This window comes from Acanthopagrus latus, chromosome 6 (genome assembly GCF_904848185.1).
Source record: "Acanthopagrus latus isolate v.2019 chromosome 6, fAcaLat1.1, whole genome shotgun sequence".
NCBI classification, from domain to species: domain Eukaryota; kingdom Metazoa; phylum Chordata; class Actinopteri; order Spariformes; family Sparidae; genus Acanthopagrus; species Acanthopagrus latus.
In genome coordinates this window covers 1,960,714-1,986,841 of record NC_051044.1, presented here as the reverse complement: position 1 = coordinate 1,986,841, position 26,128 = coordinate 1,960,714, and the positions used below count along the sequence as shown (strand labels likewise).

General features: G+C 38.0%; 1 protein-coding gene across 7 annotated transcripts in view; it reads left to right on the top strand.

Moving 5' to 3' along the window:
- Positions 1 to 26,128, top strand: part of LOC119020609 (butyrophilin-like protein 2) — a 56,252-nt gene that overhangs the window by 14,457 nt on the left and 15,667 nt on the right. For 4 of the 7 annotated variants that reach the window (XM_037100073.1, XM_037100076.1, XM_037100079.1 and 1 more), the window contains exon 6: positions 20,489 to 20,680. In XM_037100073.1, the coding sequence (XP_036955968.1) occupies positions 20,489 to 20,680 (192 nt within the window). Of the gene's footprint in view, positions 1 to 20,488; positions 20,828 to 21,657; positions 21,694 to 23,229; positions 23,506 to 24,171; positions 24,310 to 26,128 lie in introns of all 7 variants that reach the window. The other 3 variants (XM_037100077.1, XM_037100075.1, XM_037100074.1) reach the window with 1 other exon arrangement.

Here is a 26,128-nt window from a genome sequence, read left to right as displayed (position 1 = left end):
TTTATTTATCCCCGAGGGTGAATTATGTTACCATAGCCGTATGGTCCCAGGCTGGTGTTGCTCTGTGGCTGTTTTGAAAAATGTTACAATACAAGATTTTTTTGAATTCAATAATATAAGAATCTTATGCAGAGTTGTTACAAAACAATTTTCCTGTCATTTTGTTTTTCTGTGGTTTATTTTGCTTTGAGTGGCAAAGAATTACCAATGCTGTCTGCGTCTCTCTTGCCATGTCACCCTGGTAAAAAAACATTAACTCTTCCCAGCGCCTGCCTCCCTCCACCTGCCTAGTCATATACATATAGAGTCACCACATTCCATTACAAAACAATGAATTGCTCAAGCAAGCAAGTTTTGAGAGTACACAGATTTGTGACGTTTCAGGTGTTTGGAGTGTATAGTTACTGTGTAATATAGTCATTTATCTGTTTCGTGTATCAAAACAATGAGGCGACTTCTGAATGTGGAGACACTGGAGGAGCTGAGGCAGACCTGAGCCTGAGGCACTGCCTGTACATAACTTTGTTGTTTGCTAAGTTTTTACATACATTCTTGAAGTACAATTAATTTTTGCAAGTTATAAAAATGGTTTGCTAAAGATGTTTTCCAGCAAGAAAGCAAACTTGATTCTACTTGGATTTTATGTTTTTGTGTGATTTTAGGTCCAATGTATTAATTTGTCAAAATTAAACAATAACTGGAAAGTCACTCTTTAAGGTTGTGCTGAAGAAAAAGATACCAAACAAGGCAAGTTCAGCAGTTTTTAAGGTGAAATGTAAAGGAAAAATCAAAAGTAGTCAAAAACAGCCAGTTATACCCTGGACCCCAGGCTAAAGTGTTCATGTTGTATGTTTTGTTTTTTTAAGCTTTTTTTGTACATTTGTATAAAGCTTTGAACCACTGATCCTCTGTAAATCCTTAAAAGCATGTAAACACGCGTTGTTTGACATTCAGGGGTTCTGTGGTGACTGATTATGTTGTGTTTTTACCTGCACTATTTATCTTTCTTGTTTGAATGTACATGTATACCTTGTTATACTCTGAACTGTTTTGAACATCTACTTGTTGTTAATTAAATGTAGGATTACCCTAATACACTAATGAATGATACCACAATAATTGGCTGTGACTTTAATGTCCTCTGCTTCTTTGAGCTTTTAAATAAAGATGTTAGAATGCTCTACTAGTAATACTTTGATATAATCAACATCGTGTTTAAACTCAACCGCTTGACTGCATATTTTCAGTTTGAATTAAATAAAGTTGAGTTTTCTGCCTGATGCAGCGAGTTTGATAGATTCTGTTCTAATCTGCCGTCAGTATTACAGGTGGACTGTTGTGTTTTATCAGATCAACAGTAACATTTAATAACTTCATTCTGAGATATGAGCCTCCTCAAGTTGCATCATAGCTGATGGTTACATCAGTTGCAGCAGTTATGAGTATTTTTGTGTTTTCTTTCTGTTTTATGCTCAAACTGTCGTTCTAACACATCAGTAGTCAGTTACCATGTGGCTCCAGTGCAACTGCTGCAGGACCGCTGGCTTTATCTTTTCAGTCATTAAACACTGATCAGAGGAAAGTTTGAGTCCCTGCAGCTTTTATTCAAACACTTTCCAGGAGATTTAAAACTCCCCTGGATGAAAACATGAATGCTTCCAGTCGTATTCAGAAGATGGTGGAGTTGTACACTTCAGCCTCTTGTGAACAAATTTATTACAAAGACAGACACTGATGTGTTGACAGAAGTTGTCTACTGAAGTTAGCATGCTAACCAGCTAGCCCCGGTAGTCCTGTCTCCCAGCATTCTGATAAATCAACTAAACAGAAAAAGAAAAGTGTCCACTGTCTGAATTGTAATTTCTCCATTTTACTGAACTAAACTAACTCAACCAACTCAAACTCACCAAACAGTATTATCACCTATGAATTGTCATGAATCACACACGATGTATCTGTCAGTGCTGCAGCCTGGTCTCTCCCCTGACACATGACCTCCTCCCTGTGCCACCTATTGCAACACAGACAGTGACATTTTAGAGTATAAATAATGCTAGTTCTGAAATAACTGTGGAAATGCTAATCTTAGAGTCTCTCTTATCCTATAGACATTTCCTTAGCCAGTTATAATTTCTCCTACAATTTCTCCTGCAGTGATATAAATAATACATATGCAATGCAACATTTATAAATAGAATTAAGAATAGCAGTGGTGACATAGCTGTGGAAATGTACTCAAGTAAATGTAACGGGGTAAATGCAACTAGTTACTACGACCTCTGCACCTAGAAAGCGATTTAACATGGCTAACAGTTAACAATTGTTAACTAGCTTAGCTTGATGTATTGGCATCTTTTAACCTGGCATGGTGCCTTTGCGTCACGTTAAACACATCACTGACTGCAGCCCGGTGGGTGGGTGGACTCTCATCCTCCTCCTTACTCCCACTCCGCTATAGTGATTCCAGCAGTCGCAGGCAGGTTGTCATCTGGAGTTATCACTGTGGATAACACCGAGACAACATGTCGGGGTTTAAACTCCTACCGACAGCTCTGGAGAATCTGGTCGTGTTTGTCTGTCTGCTGATGTCGGTTGGATTTATATTCGGAAAGGAAAACGGTAAGAAATTAGCGTTTGACCTTGTTGGAGTGGAGGCTGGAATGAAAGACATGATCGATGATAACAAGTTAACCTGGACGCTCGGTGTGGACAAACGCCTCAGGCTGTTCCACCCGTGAGTTGTTAGTGAGTACAGGCTTTCATGACGAAGATATAAAGACGACAATATGCACTTTAGGACGAATGTTGACAGTTGCGTTCATTTTTGACACTGTCACTGTGCTCGTCAGTGGTTAACAGCAGACGCCGGCACCCCCCGACCACGTCCACAAAATTAATATAATGCGGCCAAAATTTAAGACAGAACATGAAGTTTTGCATGTGCGGAGCCCTGGATTTGACATGGATGGGGTTTTTAGTGGGGTTTTGAAAAAAAAAAAAAATATTATTATTATTATTATTATTATTATTATTATTATTATTTTAAACGCGCGAGATAGAAATTCGTAATTAGTTTTGCTTTTCATGATACATTTTATTTCGATGCTAAAATCGATTTTCACTTGTTGTGGACAAAGAGCCTCCCTCCCTTCGCCTGTTATTAAGAGTTCAGCCTCCATCTTGAAAGAAAGCAGCAGCAGCAGGGCGGCAGCAGTCAGTCAGGGTGAGTGTTTACACACGTTATTTCTATATTACAGTCAGAGTCTCTGAGTCTGTTTCTCTCTGTGAGCAGAAGAACACAAACATGTTAACATGAACTTATAAACGCTTCATTCAGAGACTTTTTATCCATTGAGAACTAAACTGTGTTGCCGTGCGCGAGTGACGTTGTGTGTTACTTCCTGTTTTCTCCTCCGCAGCTCGTAACAAACGTGTTCACATTTCACTGTCGTGTTTTGTCGTGTGTGGAAAAATTATGAAATCACCACTTCAACGGCTCTATTGTCTCGTACTTTTCTTTGTTGAACTCCATCGACTGCTCGTGTCATTAATGTCTTGCTGTTACTACGCAGTTGTTTAAACATTATTGTTTGTAAGGTCACATTCAGTTACGTTAGCAGATACAAAAAAAAAAGATAAGCTTAAAATCAAATTGCTATAGTTTGTTATTACTCCTCCAGAATCTTCTTAGAGTGATTCTACTGTATCTTCTACTGTAGGTCCCAAAATACTCCTGTGAGAATATTAACACGTTTTTTCACTGCAACGCTTTTAATAATGTAATGCTAAAATAATTAGGACGGCAACAGTGTGAGACAGTGTGAGTGTTAACACACACATGTTATCTTTATATCACAGTCAGAGACTCTGAGTCTGTTTCTCTCTGTGAGCTGAAGAACACAAACATGTTGGATGAACTCAAGAACACTTCATTCAGAGACTTTTTACCCGTCGACAACTAAACTGCGTCACTGAGAGTGTGTGTGTGTGTGTGTGTGTGTGTGTGTGTGTGTGTGTGTGTGTGTGTGAGGGACACCCTGTTACTTCCTTGTGTTACTTCCTATTATCTGCAGCTCATAAACAAACTTGTTCACCTCCTCTCTTGAACGACGATTTCATGATGCATTCAGGGGCATCTTGTAAATGTGGCAAGTCACCACATGAAAGCCCAGTAAAGCTCACCTTTCTCCTGTTTCCCTTTGTTGACCAACATCAGCTGCTTCTGTCATTAATGTCTTGTTCTTACAAGCAGCTTTTTAACTGATTATCAATAAGATATCACAGTCAGGCACATGAAAAGAAACTTATAATCAAACGTTTATGATTAAACTCCAGAATCTTCTACAGTAGGTCCCAAAATACTCCTGTGAGAGCAGTAATACCTTCACCACAACTTTTGTAATAATTTAATGCTACGATAATGAAGATTATTAATAGTTAGCAGACACGTTCTCCCCTTCTCTCATAATTATGACTGACACAGTGAATATTTATTAACAAGCTCAGTGTTCATTTCTTTTCTCTAACTGGCAGTAATGAGCTGGTGTGAAGCCTGAAACAGACACAGAGTGCAGCAGCTGATAAGTGTTTTACACTTCAGTACTTTACTGTGTTTTATTTTACTGTTCGTTACATGTCACATCAGTTGCACGTGCAGAGCTGCTCGGTTTGCTGACGTAAAGATGAATCTGAGTAGTTTTATTAACACGTCACTTTAATATTTAGATAAATATTATTCAGTATTATTTAATAACAATACATGGAGAGAAAAAAAAAACTTTTAAAGTTTCTTACTTTTCAATACAAACTTATTTTTCATGTGTTACTGTGGTTCTGTACAGAGCCCGGGAGGTGACACGGATGTGTTGTTGTTTTGTATAAAACGCACTAGATAGCAATTCATACTTTGTTTTGTTTTTAATGAAACATTTTATTTTCAATGCTAACATTGATTTTCACTGTTGTGGATGAAGAGCCTCCTTCCCCTTTTTGCCAGGCAAGGAACCTTACAAGTGAAAGTAAAGTGTTCAGACTCCATTTTGTGTCATCAGACCAGCAGCAGTGTGAGTGTTAACACACACGTTATCTTTATATCACAGTCAGAGTCTCTGAGTCTGTTTCTCTCTGTGAGCTGAAGAACACAAACATGTTGGATGAACTCAAGAACGCTTCATTCAGAGACTTTTTACCCGTTAAACTTTGTCACTGTGTGTGTGTAAGACATTGTTTATCTATACTTAAAATAAACTTATTTAGAAGTATGACCAAGTGCTTGTTTCCATTCTCATCACCACGGCCGCCATCAACCAATTAAGCCACAGTCACATCTGTCTGAGTTGGAGGCTGTTGAGTAGAGCACCAAACAGCAGGCTTGAAATCAGAGCCTAGGAGCTTTGACTAGGACTGTTTAATTACACCAAAAAGTGCATGAATTACTATCTTTCACGCGCGCTACTTATTGTCTCAGTAACCATCCATGTCACCCCCAGACCTCTGTATGCATGTGTGACCACCATCAAAGAATCTGGAATTACAGGTGGCAGCCAATGAGTGTAAGAGGGGCGAGAATGGGGAATGATGCTGTAAGTGGCTGATGTGTGGAGGGGGAGGTTCCTAAAGTTGTTCCAAGCGCAGAAGGAGAAAGTTTCACTTTCAGCGAACAATGGCGAAACTCACTCTGGATGCTTTTTTCCTCCTGATAATCTTAGTAGCGTGCCAGAGTCAAATCCTAACTTAGACGATGAGTCCGAGTGTAAAGACACAAGTGTGGCAAAAAAGGGCAGAAAATTCTGTTTTCGTGCAAAATGGCCGCTTGAATTTGACTGGTTAAGGCCTCAGAGAGCTGGATTCCATGAACTGAAAATTTTGCAGTCGATACCCGCAACACGTGGGGAACTTGTCATTGGCAGGTAATGCTGACTCTTCATAGGTAAAACATGACACATTGGTCAAACACAGTGCTAGTCTAAAGCATAAAATATGCCGTGGCCTGTACTCCAATGACAATGCAACTCCACTGTCAGTTGCATCTAGAAGGCTAGAGGCTGTTAATCAGTGCACTGAGGAGGCCGAATTAATATTTAAGTTTAACATGGCCTCTTTCATTGCCAAGGAAGAACTACCCTTTACCAAATATTACATACATTTAAAGTTATTTGTTAGTGTACTGTGTACTGTGAAAGGATAGGAAGGTTGCTGTGCACATAAGTTGTTGGATGAAGACAGTGATGCTGTTTTACCCTGTTTGATCAGCACCAAGGAGAACCTCACAGGAGAACTGTTTGACTGGAAGAAAGATGGTCAGAAGAAGAAGGAGGTGTTCATGTATGATGCAGGCAAAGACGACGCCAACAGAGGTCAAGATGATCAGTTCAAAGGTCGAGTCTCACATTTTCAAGATCAGCTGATGAGCGGCAACGCCTCCATAAAGATCCAGAATGTGAAGGTGACAGACAGCGGGAACTACAGCTGTGATTTTCCACGTCTTCAGCCGAGTCAGATCTTCTACATTGAGCTTGTTGTTGGTGAGTATTTTCATTAAACAGTTAATGTTCTGTAAGACAAGATCTCCTGCTGTTGTACGTTTGACTGTTGTTTCTTCTGAGTCCTTTTAGTCTCCTGTTACAGTCAGTTACACCTGTTGACACCTGATGATCTCTTATAGTTGTCTTGCATTCTACATTTACAATATATTTCTAACTTAAAGATACATTGGAAAACTTTTGATTCTAACGGAACTAACAGAATCTTTTTTACTGATATTTTTCGGCTTATAGTGAAACAGATATTTACCTGCTTCTCACGGAAGTTGCTGATAAGATAACTTTTCTGTCAGTTTTTGCTCACTAGTCTCTTTCTTGCGGTGATTTCGGAGGAATGATTCATCGTGTTGTTTTCTCCTATCATAGTCGGACTAACCCAATAATTCGGTATTGAGTATTGAGAGATGAACAATGTTGTGTGTTTTTTAATATTTGATGGGAAAATATAGAATGACACCATCCTTATCTTTAGGGGTTGGTGATTGATCCTTTTTTCTCTCAGTGCTGAGATGCTCTGTACATTATTATGCCAGACTTAGCGGATCAGTTGTTGTTTGCACCACTAAAACAAAATATTGCATCAAAAATAGTTTTTGGGGGAAAAGCTCTTATATGAATGAAAAACCAGAAAGAAAACCAGATCGCCCATGTCTGCTCACTAGACTTGTTTCAATGTGTGTATGTAAACATATATTATCATGGGCTTTTCTTCTTTCCTGATAAGTAGCTCCAATCAATGACCTGCAAGTTTTCCTTCTGCCTGCCTACAAGATCTTCTCTTGTTGTCGTTTCTCTGCTTGGTGGAGGAGCTGCAGCTCTTCTTCTTCTCTCTAACCAGTCTGCCTGTAATCTCAGCTCAGGTGTTTAATACAGTTGCTGCTGCTCCTGCACGCTCCAACCACTCCTGCTTTCTCTGGTAAACAGACGACAGTTCAGTGTCGCTCACCACATAATGTAGATATGATGAATGTATTTTCCCCCAAATTCTGCAAAGCTGATTTTCTATGCTGCATTGTTTACATGCATGTCTGTATCTTCTTCTTCTCTGCTTTATATGCTGCCAGCAGCAGGACACTGATAGGTCACCTGTATGTGAAACAGTGAGAATTTGTTGTATTCTCAGGCACAGTGACCCCTCATAGAAATACTACTGCATAGTGCTACTAGAGGCTGATTTTACCTTTGGACAGAACCACGCTAACTGTTTCCCCTGCTTACAGTCTTTATGCTAAGCTAAGCTAACCAGTACTAACTGCTGCTTGTGGTGTCAATCTTCTACCTCTGCAACATGATGCATGTATTTGTACTGAATGTACCTACTGCCATCTATCTATCTATCTATCTATCTATCTATCTATCTATCTATCTATCTATCTATCTATCTATCTTTGTTCGTTTATTTGTTTGTTCGTTCTCTCTTTCTTTCTTTGTTTGTTTGTTTGTTTCTTTCTTCCTTCCTTCCTTCCTTCCTTCCTTCCTTCCTTCCTAGTTCAACCAGACAGATTCTGACACATCTTGTCATCCATTTTATAAGTAGATGATAGTTTAAGAATGCAGCTCCCTCATTAGATATGTGGCCTGTGTTGTGTGAATTAACGCCTCTGCTCATGTTGAAAAATGAATCCAGTAATGACATGTTGACAATGACATGACAAGTTCATAATATCACCCATCCACTTGACTTTATCTTTCAGAACCGTTCCTGAGAGACCAATCAGGAAAAATCCCAGGTGAGTGATGATGTCACTGATCTCTGTACCTGTAAGGTGTGCTACAGCTCTCTGTGCCTCAGTATCATTCAAAGGTTCTGATCCAGTAACTCCATGCAGACGTGTTGTTCTCACAGTGCAGCAGGTTGACATGAGCAGAGGAACCAACCAGACTTGATTTGCTTCTTAAAACCATGAAAGTCTCCACAGTTATTTTATTAGCTGTAACACTGAAGCATTTTTACCCTGGTATCCTTAAAGACAGAAGGATTAACAGGCGGTGAGTCCTGATTATGATGATATCACTGATCTCTACATCTGCAGTGTTTATCAGCTGTTCAGACACAAACTAGATATATTCCAGTTGGGCTTCTATGTCCTGTTAACATCTGACTGTAAATACACTGAAACCCTGTTGTTTCCTTAGAGGCAGCTGCACTGAAACTGTCTGCAGCAACTTACTATGTTCCTTGGTAGTTCACCCTCCGTGCAGTGTGTTTATATGAAGTGTTGTGTCTAACGTTTTGAATGATTCTGGGTCACAAAGTTGTAGCACAGATTGCAGGTCTAGAAATCTGTGACATCATCGCTCAGCTCAGGCCAGTGATTTCTCCTGATCCATCTCTTAAGATTCGACTGAGTCACGATCCAAAAGGCCATCAGCCTTTTATGACAAAAGATTATTACCAGTATTTGAAATTACAATTACAATTTTATGATTCTATGAAATTGTGATCAAAATTAAGCTGAGATTCATATTTGAATTTAACCTGAGTAAAAACTTAAAGGTAACACTTAACAATAAGAGTCAAGAATATTAATTATTAATTTATTAAAAGTTGAAGTGTCATATAACCATTTACTAATGTCATTATTAAAAGCATGAACTAGCAGTTAATGAATGATATAATTAGCATTAAGTAGATGTGAACAAATGTGTTTTGTTAATGTTTATTAAGAAAAAAGTGTGTGTAAATCAGATTATTGATGTTGATACAGTATAAACTGCACTATAATATTTAGGTTAGACATCAGTTAAAGAATGTATGTTTACATGAAGACAGAGGAAAGAAAACCCCCTCATGGACACAGATCACGGATCAGTCCACTCCTCTCAAACTTTACTAAAAATAAACTGGAGGACAAGCAATGTGTCAGCAATTAGTCTTAGATAAACATTTACACAAACAGTTAATGAAATGACAGAACATTCATGTTAATTAATAAGTTAACATATTAATTAACTAATATTAGTAGCACCTGTTTAAATAAACTGTAGACAAGAGACATTTCTTGTTTTCATTAACTGCTGGTGAAAACCTATGACTGTATTAACTAATGTTAATTGATTTTCCCTTTTTTTTGCCCAATTTTTTAATTGATAGTCTGCTGCCTTAACAATTGATTATTGGTTAATCATTAATATGAAATATGTTGGACTTTCTTCTATTAGAAAACTGTTTCAACTATTGAAATGATCTTTGTTTGGTGTAAAATCAGATTGGCTACATCAGGAGTTAAAACATGAGAATGACTCGCTGTAATTGTGGAGCTTCTGTCTATTGTTATTTAAGAACTGGCTCACCAAAATCAAAACCATATTTGAGCTAATAAATGTCTAAAATATAATAACAGTTTGTATAAAATGTCTTTTTGTATCTTTGAATTACAAATTGCTTCTATTTTAAATACATATTCATATGCCAGGGTTCTTATTTTGATTTGATAAGCAAATATTTGTAATTAAGAACAAGATACTTGTGGATGTATTGTGTCCATCTCTCAATAAGTCAACATTGATCCATGAGGGAGACGACAAGGGGGCGCAAAGTTTAAATTTAAAGGCCTCAACAGAGTCAGATTGTCTGACGTCAACAGAGAAGGAAGAGGAAGAAGATCAGTAGGAATAAAAACTTCAGCCAGTTGACAGGAGGTTGGACGTGTTTTAAGGGATGAGCTAATTTACAATACAACCACAGCCAGTGAAGGTAGAAACACAAAAATATGCCATTATTATGTTTACTATTGACTACTAACTATTTTTGTTATGTTCACAGGTGCATCAAAGCCCTTCATCATCACAATACTCGATGCCACAAAGGACTGGTCGCTTACTGGTTACGACGTTACCATCAAGACCAGTGTGACCAAGACAGGACGCTACCGCTGTGAAGTCACTCAGGAGGAAATTAGACATCAGACTAGTGCTGAGACTGTCGTGTTTATCAATGGTGAGATTTGTGTCTCTGTGTTTTACTCACAAATGGTTTTAATTCTGCATGAGTTTTAAGTTGAAAGTATTTTAAACACCTTTAAATATTATTCTTTGTAGTCTATGTTCAGTTGGGATGTATACCGAGGACCAGTACTTTTTGGTATCGGTTCCTAATTGGGTTGGTACCAGGATGCCGTTAAAATTCTGGACAAATGGTACTGTTATCGGTCCGGAGTTTTGGTAGCTGCTGCTTGGTTCATGCCACCTACAGGATTAACGTAACATATCAGTGATGCTGTAATTACTACAAACTTAACAACAAACTCCGTGACTTGATGTTGCTTACACCAAATTTCCACTGGATTCGTGTCCACTGCATTACGGCTCCTATCCGGTTTTGCTCCGCCGTACGGTAACCCCCACCGGTTGCGTTATGAGTCCGCCACGGCACAGTACGGTAGACAGCTGGCGTTTCGAGGCCGAGGAGTTCCTGCGATGACCACTTGTGACCGCAGTTACAGGCATGTGTCATAAGAACAACAGCAGGATTTGTTCCCGACCGAAGGATTAGCAGAAGAGCTTGTGTTTGTCTCTTTTTTGAGGTTTTTGTGCTGGTGTCAACACGGAGAGTTTTTCATTTTGAAAAGTAACCGGATGTCATATTGTTGTTTCTGTGCTTGACTTCCTGTCTGCTCGATGCTAAATTCAGCTGAGGTCTTTCTGTACGTTGACCATGAAGCGGTTTTTGCCATCTCCCTAGTTTTCTTTTTTTTTCTTCTGAGAAGCATTTGTAATTGCATAGCTTCTGTTCTGATGAAGCTTTATTATTACCTTGTGGTAATAAAAAAAAGCTTTTAACATCTTGTAACATCTTTATATTTTACACAAAAACAAAAATGTTGTAGTATCGATAAGTATCAGTATTGATAAAATCCAAACGATATACATCCCTAATGTTCAGTGTGACGTCCATAATCTACAGTAACATTTAGAGTTTTATATGAACTCTTTGTGACGTGTTTCAGAGAACTCTGTGAGGACCAAACCACCAAAGTGGCTGTTGGATGGCTGGGTGGATTCATATTAGGAGCTGCAGTTCATGTTTGGCTTAAAGCTACAAAGTGCATCACATTGTCCTGTAATCGAGGTAAGTTAATGTTGTGTATTGTCCATCCATCCATCCATGTTGTGTATTGTATCAACATATATTAACACTTCATGTGCAGACATCCACTAACAGTTGTACTGGGACCCGATACAGTTCACTCATGTTTTCACCTGAGATCACACGAGTGCACGTTTGAAAGCAGATGCTATACACGTTGTAGCTGTCTGCTGAGAAACTTCATTAAAACAAACAAAAAAGCTGTTCTAGTTGTAAAATCAAGCCTGTTAAAGGACCAGTGAAGATTTTTTTTTCTGGTTTCTAATATAAATTGCTTTCTCTCCTGTGTATGACTTGGGAAAAGTTTTAGACGCACACTTTCTTCTGCCTGGTGGTACGGAAAGAAAATAGTTCCTACCTGAACATAAACAAGGTCTGTGGATTATCTTGAGTCACTGACTCACTCCAAAAAATATCACAACAACTCAGAGGAAAAAAAAATTATAAGTATTTGAGTGAACTGTCCCTTTCGGACTATTTAACATTAAGCTGACTGCAGGAAAGGATGTCAAACAAAATGCACTCAACTAGTTTTCCAAATCTGTGGGTGTAATGCTCCTGATGTGTGTGTTGTTGGCCTGAATAACAGCAATAAAAAATGCCAACAGACTTCAGTGTTTCCTCCAGGATTTCTTTCAGCGGCGGGGGCTCTCTGGGGAGCCGTGGTCGCAAGTGTGAACACTATTTTTTACCCAACCGTCATCATTTGATTCAGTAAAAGGCTAACGATTCCTGACTAGCATCATCTTCATCAGGTGTCTTTCTCTTCTTTGAGAAATATTTGAACAAGCGCATCTGAAAATGCAGTCAGCAGTTACATCATGGCGTGTATATATTCTCTTAATGCTATCAGTTTACTCACGTTAGAAACACTGAGTTGAATCGGCACCGGGCCCAATTAATTAAGCTACCGATATGTTATGTAACCTTAGCTGGCCAGCAGTATTTTGCAAATGTCTATTGAACTTATAATTAGTGTTGCACCGATACCAGTATCGGACAGGCCCCGATCGGCACTAAAATGGTGGTATCGGCATCGGCGAGTACCAACAATTAGGGCGCCGATACCATTTACCGATGCTGGTGTGACAGAAGGCAGCCTTCTCTCTCCCGACACCAGTGGCGGTTCGACACTGAATTACTCCCCGGGCGAGACTCACGACCCCCCCCCCCCACGACCCCCCTACCCAAAAAAAGCCCACTTTTTGCACAAACATGTAATTTTTATTAAAACACTATAAATGTTACTTTTAAAGTGCACAAACCTGTATAAATAATTTATTTAGCTTAAAATTCTTAAGTAACAAGAGCAGAGAACTATAAAAATATTAAGTAAAAACACAAATTTGAAAATATTCACTATATAAAAGTGACAAACATATAGCTTACAATCAGATTGGAAAAGACTCCCCAACACTGCCAAATGACAATGAGGCAATTCTGCACAAAACAGTGCACGATAAAGAGGCAAATGTATAGCTTACGATCTAAAATAAAAATGTAAGAAGAGCAGAGAACAATAATACAAAATATTAAATAAAATCACACAAATTTGAAAATATTCACTATATCCATAAAAGTGGCAAATATATATTTCTGGAGACATGGATAGGTGCTCTTCCTCAATGACAGGGACCATTTCAGAAGAGGCCTGAGTAGCTGATGAGGTTGATGGCTCCTCCTCATCCTGTGTAATGGGGGTGGTGGGTGGCTCATCTTGAGCAGTGGCAGAGGATGCTCCAAAATATTTCAGAAGTGCCCCTGAAAATGCATCAACAGGCTATAACTAAGCACTCACAAAACAAAACATCCATAAATGCAAATTTCATAAAAATGCCCTTACATGCTAAATGTCTGATCACATATTAAATTAGGTCACTGCTTCGAATTCTATGCTTTGCACACTATGACTAATGTATTGTGGTTAAACTTTCCTTTGTCACGACATGGAGTTGTAACGTTATCAAATGGCAAGTGTTCCGTCTTTGAAACTTTGTTAACGTTACATGAGAAAATTGCATTGGCTACAGGCCCAACGTTAACCGAAATGATCTAAATAAATAATTACTGTACTTTTAACAGTTTAGTTGCAAAGCATAATCGAATGGTGAAGTAAACTGTCGGGTTTGTTAAAACAGAATTATTATTTTATAGGCTAAGCATAGCAAATAACAAAGCAAGATGGCTAACAAACGTTTAAGTTATAGCCTAACGTTACTAATGTTAACCTTAACGTTAGCCCTTGATACTGTTATCATAGACAGGATATTGCATACCTTTATCCTTTGCTCGTTTCTCCTCTTCTTCTTTTCTTTTTTTTCTGAACTGGGCACCTGATGGCTTTGACCGCTTTCTGTCCATCTCTGTGTTTATTTGGCAGGGCAGTCCACAAATTCCCATCCCCCAACATTGGCACTCGCGACCAAAAGTCAAGACCAAACCAATTCACCTGGGTGACCTCTGAATCGCCTTGGCACCTATTTTTATTAGTCATTTCTCATGATTCATAAAAGGTGCAGGATTCATGGCCTGCATTCATAATATTATGAATGAGATTTGCTTTGTTTGGAAGAAAGTCAAGGTGTGACTGGCAACTAATTACATAACAATATTGTACTATAAATGGACCCCCCCACGCTCCCCCTTTATATTGCGTTTCATTTAAAAGACCCAGAGGTGAACTGTCCCCCCTGAACCCCTCCCCTTGGTCTTTCCCAGCATCTCTGTGCAGTGTGCATAATGCGTCAACTTCTAGGGGCGCCTGCAGCTGCAGGGGGCGCTAATTTGCCAATTTCTCAAACAGGCGATATTGATAATGGAAAACCGTTTTGCGGCGCCTATAATTTTTGTTTTTAAAGCGGTCGTGCCGCCCCATACGTTATGGAAAAGAGACGCCGCCCTGGGCGGCTGGCCGGTTCGCCCATGCCCAAAACCGCCACTGCATGTCAGGAACCTGAGACAGTGCAACATGTTGGGATTTCTTGTAGAAATTATGACCGACAAAGACGAGATCTACTCAGAGAATAGTGAGAAATTGGCTCGGAAGAACTATCTCTGAAAAGTATTTTAGAAGTAGCGTCAACCGGGAGGGGAAAACGCAGCCTGGAGGCTAGCTGCCGGAAAACCCGGAAGAGGTGAAGGAGGAGGAAGTGGTGGTGGAGGAGGAAGAGGTGGTGGAGGAGGAAGAGGTGGTGGAGGAGGAGGCCTTGCAAGCGTACCGCAACGTAACCGCAGGCATAGCAGCTAACAGCTAAATAAAGCTAAGCTAGTTTCGAGTGTAAACGACGTTAACCAGCTAGTGTTCAGTTCACCATGAGTGCCTTAAAATCAGCTTCGTGGCTGTTTTGCTTGTGTTGTTATTTACTGGCTTTAACCGAAAGAACTGTTGGACAAGAACAAGGTAAGAAGCGGCGCTCAGCTCGTAGCTAATCAGTGTTAGCCAGAATCTGTAATGCTAGCTGACGCTCATGCTAATGTAAGTATCAGCTAGCTAGCGAATCAGTTCAGATTCTTAACAGAATCACTTCTTCGCCTTTTCCTCCACGACTAGTTTCCTAATTTTTGAGCTGTCATGTTGTTGGTAACTCATCAGCTTAGGGATGTTCCGATCAGGTTGTTTTTACCCTGATTCCAATCCAAGTCATTTGATATTTAGTATCTGCCGATACTGAGTCCTAATCTGATACTTGGCCTTAACTAATATTTTATTGGATGATACAGCTGATGTCTAATCTAATGTCGAGACAGTAGGACATACCGGTGATTAAAAAATCTAGATGATGAAGAAAACCCTGATCCTCTACCATGGAGATGAGCTGGTTATCCAGAGTAATGAATTCAGTTACCTTCTCTGTAATATTTTATCGTACTGAATGAGTAGTATTAAATGCAGCTCTTTTGTTAGCATTTTTCCACGTCTTCATCCAATGCAAAAATTCCGCGTTGAGCTTGTTGTTGGTGAGTGCTTTCATTAAATCTTTTAATCTTGATGTTTGTATATATAGTTTTATTTTTTTGGCCTTTGTATGGCTTTATTGATAGAGGACAGTATCAGATATTTGTAACACCTTGAGAAGAGCACCTTCATTACATTCCAGAGGATTTAATGTTGACCGCTAAGAATCACATATAGTTGTCATACTGTCAATGTCGAATTATTGAAACAACAATAAACGAGTGCTCAAGGCTGTGAAGTAATAAACTCCAGGTTAGGGCTCAAACTCGACTGAAAAAAGTTCAATATTTCTGCAAAATGTAGTGTTGTTTCTATCATTAACAGAATAATATTAAAATGCAAACAGCATTTTGTGTATATAACTTTTTTTAACAGTTGGTGCTCAACTTTTTTCCGTATAGATAACTCATTTAACTTGCACTGAACTAACAAATGCAATCCCTGAATACATTTGTACTTTAAAACATTTTTAATTTTCTTTGCACATAACAAAAAATGCAAACAGCAGTTACTCTCCATTTTTCTTTTTGACTGTTTTCAAACGGTTATGATATGGATGTAACAAAATCAATCCCATATCGCCCAAATCACAATGTTTGTATGCAGTAACTTCTGGGTAGAACTCTCATTCATCTAAAATGCATCTTTGATTCCTTCATGTCTGATTAATAACAAAACTTTCTGAAACATCAGATTAGAGACCTAATTTACATGTTGGGCCACACAGAGTTGGAGTTTGACCACAACCACTGTCACGTATAGAGCTTGTTTTAAGTTCACAGTGATGCTGTATGTGATGTGTTGGAGGAATGTGGGCGGCATCACAATACACAATGATGTTGCTATGATGAAGTTATTAGGGTTGGTGAAAAAAATCGATTATTGATTAATCACAATCATAATATTGATGATTATGAGTCAATTATTACATTTCCAAAGATCGATTAAAAAAAAAAAGATTAAATTGTAACACAAACCGGAGTCGTCCTCTTACTGGCTTCTGCTACATGGTCCACAGTCTGGCACCAAGATGTATTATTCCATCCTGGAGCTTTTTCACGCTTAAATTGATTCCAAATCTTTACTAGGAGACAAAGATTTCCGTGCAAGAGTCCCTCAACTCTGCTCACAGGGCAGCAATAACCTGCGATGCCTGGACATCCAGAGCTACAGTCTCATACGTGACCGTTACAGCTCAATATGTCAGCAGTTAATGGAAGCGAATGTCCTACATACTTCAGACGAGAGCTATGGATGATAGCCACACAAGCGCAAATATGTGTGAGTTTCTCAAAGTAATGGCAGACGAGTGGGGAGCAGAGAAACACGACCTGGTTCTCGTCACCGACAATGCTTCTAACATGAGTCTGGCTGCTCAGCTTGGCAACTTTCTTTTAGCAGTGAAAGACTACATTTAAAACAAAATAAAAAATAACACTTTGAATATTGCAGTTACACTATAGGATGCTGAAGGTGCTGTGAGGTGTTACTCAAAAGAGAAGCAAAATAATTCAGCAGCCGACTGATGTTAAATAGAAGATCAATAATCGTTAATAATCGGAAAGCCAATTGATAATTGTTAATAATCGAAAATGGATTTGTAATCAAATCGAGACTTCAGTAATCGGGATCGAATCGGGAAGTTGGGCTGATTAACTAGAGGTTATGCAGTGTTGGTCTGAAAAAAGGGGGAAGGAAGGTGTAGCAGGGCTGAGACAGACTTAATTCTGTGAGTCCTTTGTACTAGAGGATACTCGTGTAGTATCCATATCAACACAGCTGGCATGTATGTGAACTCATTCATGTTACCTAGATGTCAAAGTGTTTTGTAGTCAGACTCTGCTGTGTTCAAGTTGCAGAAGCTGCAGTTATTTTATGACGTTAAAATGTGAAAAACAGCATTATGATGAAGGACTGTACTGCTGTAGAGATGTCCTGGCCTACAAATCTGAGACACTTATTTCTCTGAGTCCTTTGGTACTTTTTCACAGAATCACGGATGGACTGTTGGCTATTCTCACTAGTCAGAATGGTAATTAAAGATATCCGCAATAACATTCTTACTTGTGGAAATGTTATTTTAAGATCTCTACAACTGTGAGTGTACTAGTCAAAGCTAGATTTAAGATGGCTGAAAATCCTTAAAAAGTATAAGTGGTCGTTTTAACATTTAATATCAAGACTGGATATGTTTTGCAGATATCTGTAATTCAAGTCTTCCTTGTCAAAAAGAACATTTCAGATATGCACAATGACATTCTTCCTAGGACAAATGCCATTCATGTGTACTGGGCCTTCAATTTCAGATATCCACAATTACATTCTGGATATCTGCAATTGAATTCTTACTAGGAAAAACTCCCACTTCAGATATAGAAATGAATGTAGAATGTTTGAATATCAAAAAATACATTGTGACTAGTAAAAATGTCATTATGGATATCCACAATTCGTATTATGACTAGCAAAAATGCAATTGTGGACATTTGTAAATATATTGTGGATATCCATAATGACATTTTTACTAGTCACAATGTATTTTTGGATATTAGAATTACATTCTGGATATCTGGAATAGCTTTTCATTTTGGAAACAGGCACCATGTGGTTTTGGAGAAGAAATTCAGACTCAGAATTTTAATATTTACAGTATCAATGAGGTGATAATACAAACTTTGATCCATCAGTGAACAAAATGTTCTCGGAGGAAAAAAAGGTCCCAGAACACTATCAGAAGCTGGAAAGGTGGCAGGGTCCGCCACATTTAAACTAAGTGAAACAGTAGAGATTGTTTTGTCCTTTTAAAGTCAGTTTGTTTATTCAGTCATGAAAACAGAGAGTTTGTTAATTTAGTTTATGTATTAAAAACAAATAGTCAATTCTTCTCATTAACATTTCCTCCCCAAAACTACAGAGTGCACCTTTAATTTGTTATGGTTTTAAGATATTTTTTCCATTTGTTGTATAACACTGAACACGAGGACACATAATTACATATCTACATGTTGAATTATAGTTTTGGGGTTTTTAAGAACCTTGTGTATTTCTTCCAGCTACAGTCTCTGGACACTTAGTGAGATTGTAGAAGTCATCACGTGATGAGTCTTTTTGTTCAGAGAGATTAAAATATCAAGTTCTTTTTCCCACTTTTGCTTCATGTAATTTGAGCACTTCTTCACTGATAACATACTTAAAGATAGCCGTACCTTTATTGATGTCTGGAGGAGAAGTTCAGTCTGTCAGACCAGAATAATCTGTCTGATGGATTCAGACCAGTGTTTACTCAAAATCTGTGGGACAGTAAGAAGCTCTTCCTTCCTCTGTCTCTTCATCTCCTTCATGTAATTATATTTTGCCATTCTCTAATCATGAAGAATATCATGTGATGTCTTCACTTAATCCATAATTATGACTCCCTCCCAAGCATGTGCAGACGCAAGTGTTCCTTTTACGGGTTTATTGAAGTCTCCGTCGTCTCTCCAACTCTCCACAACCATCCAAGGACCTCCGCAAACCGTGAAACTGGCAATACACAGTATTGCAGTTCACATTAGCAAACTTTAAAGTCTCAAGTACAAAGATTCATAACGAAAATAAAGACAAATAAATACCTCGTTGGCTGCATGCTATGAAAGGAAATCTGTAGGTCTTCTATCTTCAGTCTTCACTGTAGTTTATGCTATGTTCTTTTGATATCAACTTGTCTATCACATCTTAGCTGTTCACACGAAGTGACCATGTTCACAACTCTCTGCCGTCAGACAAACGCTACAGGCAGCCTAGCAGCAACGTAGGTGTCAAAATAAAAGTACCCTTGACTTTCATAATAAAAGCATGGAAAAATGACAAAATCTAATAATTCTCAAAATGAGTTTCTTATACAAAATGAAAAGAAATCTTACATGAATATGAAAATAAAAATAGCAACAGTTACATTAATGATTCTGGTTCTTTTCACACAACTATCACAAAAACTTGATCTGCAACGTTTTACAGAATCGCAGACACTGAGTTCTGATTTGAATCATTCATTAATTTTATTCATCATCGTTAACATGCAGGAAAAATGTTCAGATTAACAGGCTGTATGAGGCGTCAGTGAAGAAAGTGACCATGAAACTGAAGGACTGCTGCATGTCTATGATGTATTGTAATATTTATTTAGATATATCTGTATCGGTGTAGGTGTCAATAAAGCCAGATATGAAAACATTTCGGTTTCAAAGAACTCAATGGAAATGATGCTTGTGGTGCTTTATAATCATTAAATTTCAAGGAAAGTTTAATTATTGATTGATAACCACATTTTAGGAATAGCTGCAAAAAATGTGTGTATATTTACCCACTAAAATTGATATTGGCCCGAAAAACTGCATATCTGTCCGGCTCTATTGATTAGAGCCTGGTAGATATACTACAATAATAATAATAATAATAATGATGATGATGATGATGATGATGATGATGATGATGATGATGATAATGATAATAATAATAAATTGTTATTATGTATATTATATATTTTATTTTTATTATTTTTATATATATATATATATATATATATATATATATATATATATATATATATATATATATATATATATATATATATATATATATATATATATATATATATATATATATATATGGTTTGTAATGCACATCACATTTATACAAATGGCACAGTGCTACAGGAGAAGCAACAGCAAGAGGAAAACATTAGCAAAAACACATAAGTCAAAAGCAACTTCAGCATACAGTTTGAATTACCAGCCACTGTCCTGCAACACGCTTGTAAACTGGTGTTTCACAGTAACTGAGGCGACGTGTAAATGATCTTCTGCTTTAACCTGCAGGCTCTTTATGAAACAATTATTAAACACTGTATGCTTCATCTTTCAGGTCCAGGTGTCAAAGTGGTCGTGAAAGAAGGCAGTGATGCTCTTTTACCCTGTTTGATCAGCACCAAGGAGAACATCATACGAGGAATCTTTGACTGGAAGAAAGATGGTCAGAAGAAGAAGGAGGTGTTCCTGTATGATGCAGGAATTCATTACAATAACGGCCGTCAAGGTCAAGATGAGCAGTTCAGAGGTCGAGTCTCACATTTTCAAGATCAACTGGAGTATGGCAACGCCTCCATAAAGATCCAGAATGTGAAGGTGACAGACAGCGGGATCTACAGCTGTGATTTTCCACGTCTTCAGCCGAGTCAGACCTTCTACACTGAGCTTGTTGTTGGTGAGTATTTTCATTAAACAGTTAATGTTCTGTAAGACAAGATCTCCTGCTGTTGTAGGTTTGACTGTTGTTTCTTCTGAGTCCTTTTTGTCTCCTGTTACAGTCAGTTACACCTGTTGACACCTGATGATCTCTTATAGTTGTCGTGCTGTCTACATCTACAATATCTTTATAACTTAAAGATACATTTGAAAACTTTTGATTCTTAGGAAAGTTACAGAATCTTTTCTACTTTTTTTTCAGCTGATACTGAAACAGATAATTACCTGCTTCTCATGGCTGATGAAGATTAGATAACCAATCATTTCACACCTTTTGTTGAAACTTGTAGTCTTTCTCCCTCCTCTCTGAGCCTCTGTGGAACAGGTTTTGCAAATTGTAATTGCCTTTTATTTCTCTTATATCTTTAAAAACTATCGACACTCGTGACCGCATTTTTTACTCACTAGTCTTCTTCCTCATGTGTAAATTTAAAGGTGTTGAGTGAGAGTATTGAGAGATGAACAAACATGATGTTGTTTTAATGATATTTGATGGGAAAATATCTATCTATCTATCTATCTATCTATCTATCTATCTATCTATCTATCTATCTATCTATCTATCTATCTATCTATCTATCTATCTATCTTCCTGCTTAAGTCTGACAGATTTTGACACATCTTGTCATCCATTTTATAAGTAGATGATAGTTAAAGAATGCAGCTCCCTCATTAGATATGTGGCCTGTGTTGTGTGAATTAACGCCTCTGCTCATGTTGAAAAATGAATCCAGTAAAGACTTAAGGCAAGTTCATAATGTCACCCATCCACTTGACTTTATCTTTCAGAACCGTTCCTGAGAGACCGATCAGGAGAAACCACAGGTGAGCGATGATGTCACTGATCTCTGTACCTGTAAGGTGTGCTACAGCTCTCTGTGCCTCAGTATCATTCAAAGGTTCTGATCCAGTAACTCCATGTAGACGTGTTGTTCTCACAGTGCAGCAGGTTGACATGAGCAGAGGAACCAACCAACATCATGCCAGCTGATCACTTCATGGAATCAGCTTTGATTAATCAGTTATTCTATTATTTTTATCCTGGTATCCTTAAAGACAGAAGGATTAACAGGTGGTGAGTCCTGATTACGATGATGTTACTGATCTCTACATCTGCAGTGTTTATCAGCTGAGACACGAACACAACATTCACTCTGGTCTATTTGATATTTTTCAGTCGGACTTCTACAGAGTTCTTTACTGGTTCATCTCCAAATTAATGTCCTGTTAACATCTGACTGTAAATACACTGAAACCCTGTTGTTTCCTTAGAGGCAGCTGCACTGAAACTGTCTGCAGCAACATTCTGACTGATCATTTGAAGCTAATGTTTCATCTGAGTTTAAGATACTGTTCATACTTATTAATACAACCTACAGAACTATTAATGTTCTGCAAAAAGGCTGGCCAGCCTGGATAAACAGCCAGGGAACACTACAAACACATTCATGGAGAGAGCAAGAACATCTGTACAAATGAAATAAAACAACTTACTTAGATTTTCTGCAGCGTTGATGCGGGTTGCTTTAACAAAAACCACACAGCGACACGAAAAGAGTGCTGCTGTAACTGCACAGTTTTGTTCAGTGGCATTAATTTATCTGATCTGTCATTTAACATATGAGTCTGAGTCACGATCCAAAAGACCATCAGCCTTTTATGACAAAAAGTCATTACCACTATTTAAAATTACAGTTAATGCTGGAAGATGCTTTTCTTTTCAGTTATGATCAAAATTAAGCTGTGATTCATATTACTTAAAAAAAACAGTTTCAACTATTGAAATGATCTTTGTTTGGTGTAAAATCAGATTTTAACATCAGGAGTTAAAACATGAGAATGACTCGCTGTAATTGTGGAACTTCTGTCTATTGTTATTTAAGAACTGGATCACCAAAATCAAAACCATATTTGATATACTTAATGTCTAAAATATAATAACAGTTTTTATAAAATGTCTTTTTATATCTTTGAATTACAAATTGCTTCTATTTTAAATACATATTCATATGTCAGGGTTCTTATTTTGATTTGATAAGCAAATATTTGTAATTAAGAACAAGATACTTTTGGATGTATTGTGTCCATCTCTCAATAAGTCAACATTGATCCATGAGGGAGACGACAAGGGGGAGCAAAGTTTAAATTTAAAGGCCTCAACAGAGTCAGATTGTCTGACGTCAACAGAGAAGGAAGAGGAAGAAGATCAGTAGGAATAAAAACTTTAGCCAGTTGACAGGAGGTTGGACAGGTTTTAAGGGATGAGCTAATTTACAATACAACCACAGCCAGTGAAGGTAGAAACACAAAAACATGCCATTATTATGTTTATGTTATTAAATGTTTTTGTTATGTTCACAGGTGCATCAAAGCCCTTCACCACAATACTTGATGCCACAAAGGATCGGTTTCTGCTGCAGTGTGAAGTTGGAGGAGCTTCTCCAGAACCTAAAGTGGAGTGGAAGGACAGCGCTGGAAACATCCTTCCTGCTGAGGAGCCTCAGGTCTCAGAGAGCGGAGGACGTTACGACGTTACCGTCAAGACCAGTGTGACCAAGACTGGACGCTACCGCTGTGAAGTCACCCAGGAGGAAATTAGCCATCAGACTTTCACTGAGACTGTCGTGTTTATCAGTGGTGAGTTTTGTGTCTCTGTGTTTTACTCACAAATGATTTTAATTCTGCATGAGTTTTAAGTTTAAAGTATTTTAAACACCTTTAAATGTTGTACTTTGTAGTCTGTGTTCAGTAGGGATGTATACCGAGGACCAGTACTTTTTGGTACCGGTTCCTTTTTTGGTACCGTTAGAATTCTGGACAAATGGTACTGTTATCGGTCCGGAGCTTTGGTAGCTGCTGCTTGGTTCATGCCGCCTACAGGATTAACGTAACATATCAGTGATGCTGAAATTACTACAAACTTAATAACAAACTCCGTGACTTGATGTTGCAGAAACGAAACCGGGTGCTGCTGCTTTGGCGCTGCAGCTTTTTTATAAGAACAACAGCAGGATTTGTTCCCGACCGAAGGATTAGCAGAAGAGCTTGTGTTTGTCTCTTTTTTGAGGTTTTTGTGCTGGTGTCAACACGGAGAGTTTTTCATTTTGAAAAGTAACCGGATGTCATATTGTTGTTTTGGTGCTTGACTTTTAACGTCTTTATGTTTTACACAAAAACAAAAATGTTGTAGTATCGATAAGTATCAGTATTGATAAAATCTAAACGATATACATCCCTAATGTTCAGTGTGACGTCCGTAATCTAGAGTAACATTTTACATTAACTCTTTGTGACGTGTTTCAGAGAAACTCTGTGAGGACCAAACCACCAGAGTGGCTGTTGGATGGCTGTTTGGTGGATTCATATTAGGAGCTGCAGTTTTTGCTGCAGTTCTTGTTGGGCTTAAAGCTACAAAGCGCATCACATTGTCCTGTAATCGAGGTAAGTTAATGTTGTGTATTGTATCAACATATATTAACACTTCATGTGCAGACATCCACTAACAGTTGTACTGGGACTCGATACAGTTCACTCATGTTTTCACCTGAGATCACCTGAGTGCACATTTGAAAGCAGATGCTATACACGTTGTAGCTGTCTGCTGAGAAACTAAAACAAACAAAAAAGCTGTTCTAGTTGTAAAATCAAGCCTGTTGAAGGACCAGTGAAGATTTTTGCTTCTGGTTTCTAATATAAATTGCCTTCTCTCCTCTGTATGACTTGGGAAAAGTTTTAGTTAAAAGAACATGTGTGAAGCTGAGCTCCCCCTGCTGGAGCCACATGGAAACTACTGCTGATGGTGTTAGAAAAGCACCTTGAACATGAAACATAAGAGAACACAGAAATACTCAAACTGCTGCAACTGACAAAAAACATTATAACCATCAACTATGTTGTAACATGAAGTTTATCTCATATATCAGAATGAAAACATTAAATTATTTTTGGATTTTTGGCAGATTTTGGGCAAATATAACACATTCCACATCCAAACTAAGACAGGACAGTACAGTAGATGTATCCCATGTTTAGTTTACACAGAGGAATTAAAATCCCCTGGAAGAAAATATGAATATGAGGTAGTGATGAAGTTCAGGCTCTTGTGGTCAAAATGAGAATGACAAAAACAAGCACTTTGAAAAATGAGGCTCACAACAACATTATTTTTCTTGCCAAAACTCTGATTTGTTTCACACATTGTACTTTTTTTTCTGCCACTCGGTTTTGCACTCGACCAAAGAAAAAATCTTGCCACATGACAGTTGTTTTTTTCTCCTGAAAATCTTTTCCTCCATGTTTTCACAGAGGCGTAAAAAACATTACAGACATTAGATGATCGTGGCAAAACTATTTTTTCCAGCTGATCTGAAGTCCTGAACACAGGAGAGAAAACAATTTAGATCAGACTCAGAAAATGAATCACCAGAAAATAAAACATCTTCACTGGCCCCTCAGTTTTCCAAACAGTTCACCCCAAATCAAAGAAGCATATTTCTTTACCTACCTTTAGTGTTTGTTATCCACCTCAATAGTTTTGGTGTTAGCTGCAGAGTTTTGCAGATTTGGGCCGTAGAGCTGTCTGCCCCTTTTCAGATATTATTGAGCTTTTGTTGCTCAAAATAGCAAAAAGAAATGCATTTGAAAAACTCAACAGCAATGTCTCGTTACAGAAATCATGAGCTGGTTACTTTAGATAATCAACAGCTGATATCATGTCCATGAGTAGACGCACACTTTCTTCTGCTTGGTGGTACAGAAACAAAATAGTTACTACTTGAACATAAACGAGGTCTGTGGATTATCTTGTGTCACTGACTCAATCCAAAAAAAAATCACAACTCAGAGGAAAAAAAATTATAAGTATTTGAGTGAACTGTCCCTTTCGGCCTATTTAACATTTAGCTGGCTGCAGGAAAGGATGTCAAACAAAATGCACTCAACTAGTTTTCCAAATCTGTGGGTGTAATGCTCCTGATGTGTGTGTTGTCGGCCTGAATAACAGCAATAAAAATGCAAACTGACTTCAGTGTTTCCTCCAGGATTTCTTTCAGCAGCGGGGGCTCTCTGGGGAGCCGTGGTGTTGTAAACAAATGACACTTGACTGCAGATATTACTTTTATGCCCAGCATAATCCCCCTTTGTATTGAATGGCTGGCAAGGAAAATGGCTCTTTAAAGGCTGAATGTAAAAATAAACAATAACAACAAAAGTACAACAATAAAATAAATTAAAAAAAACTAACAATAAATAACAATTTCTT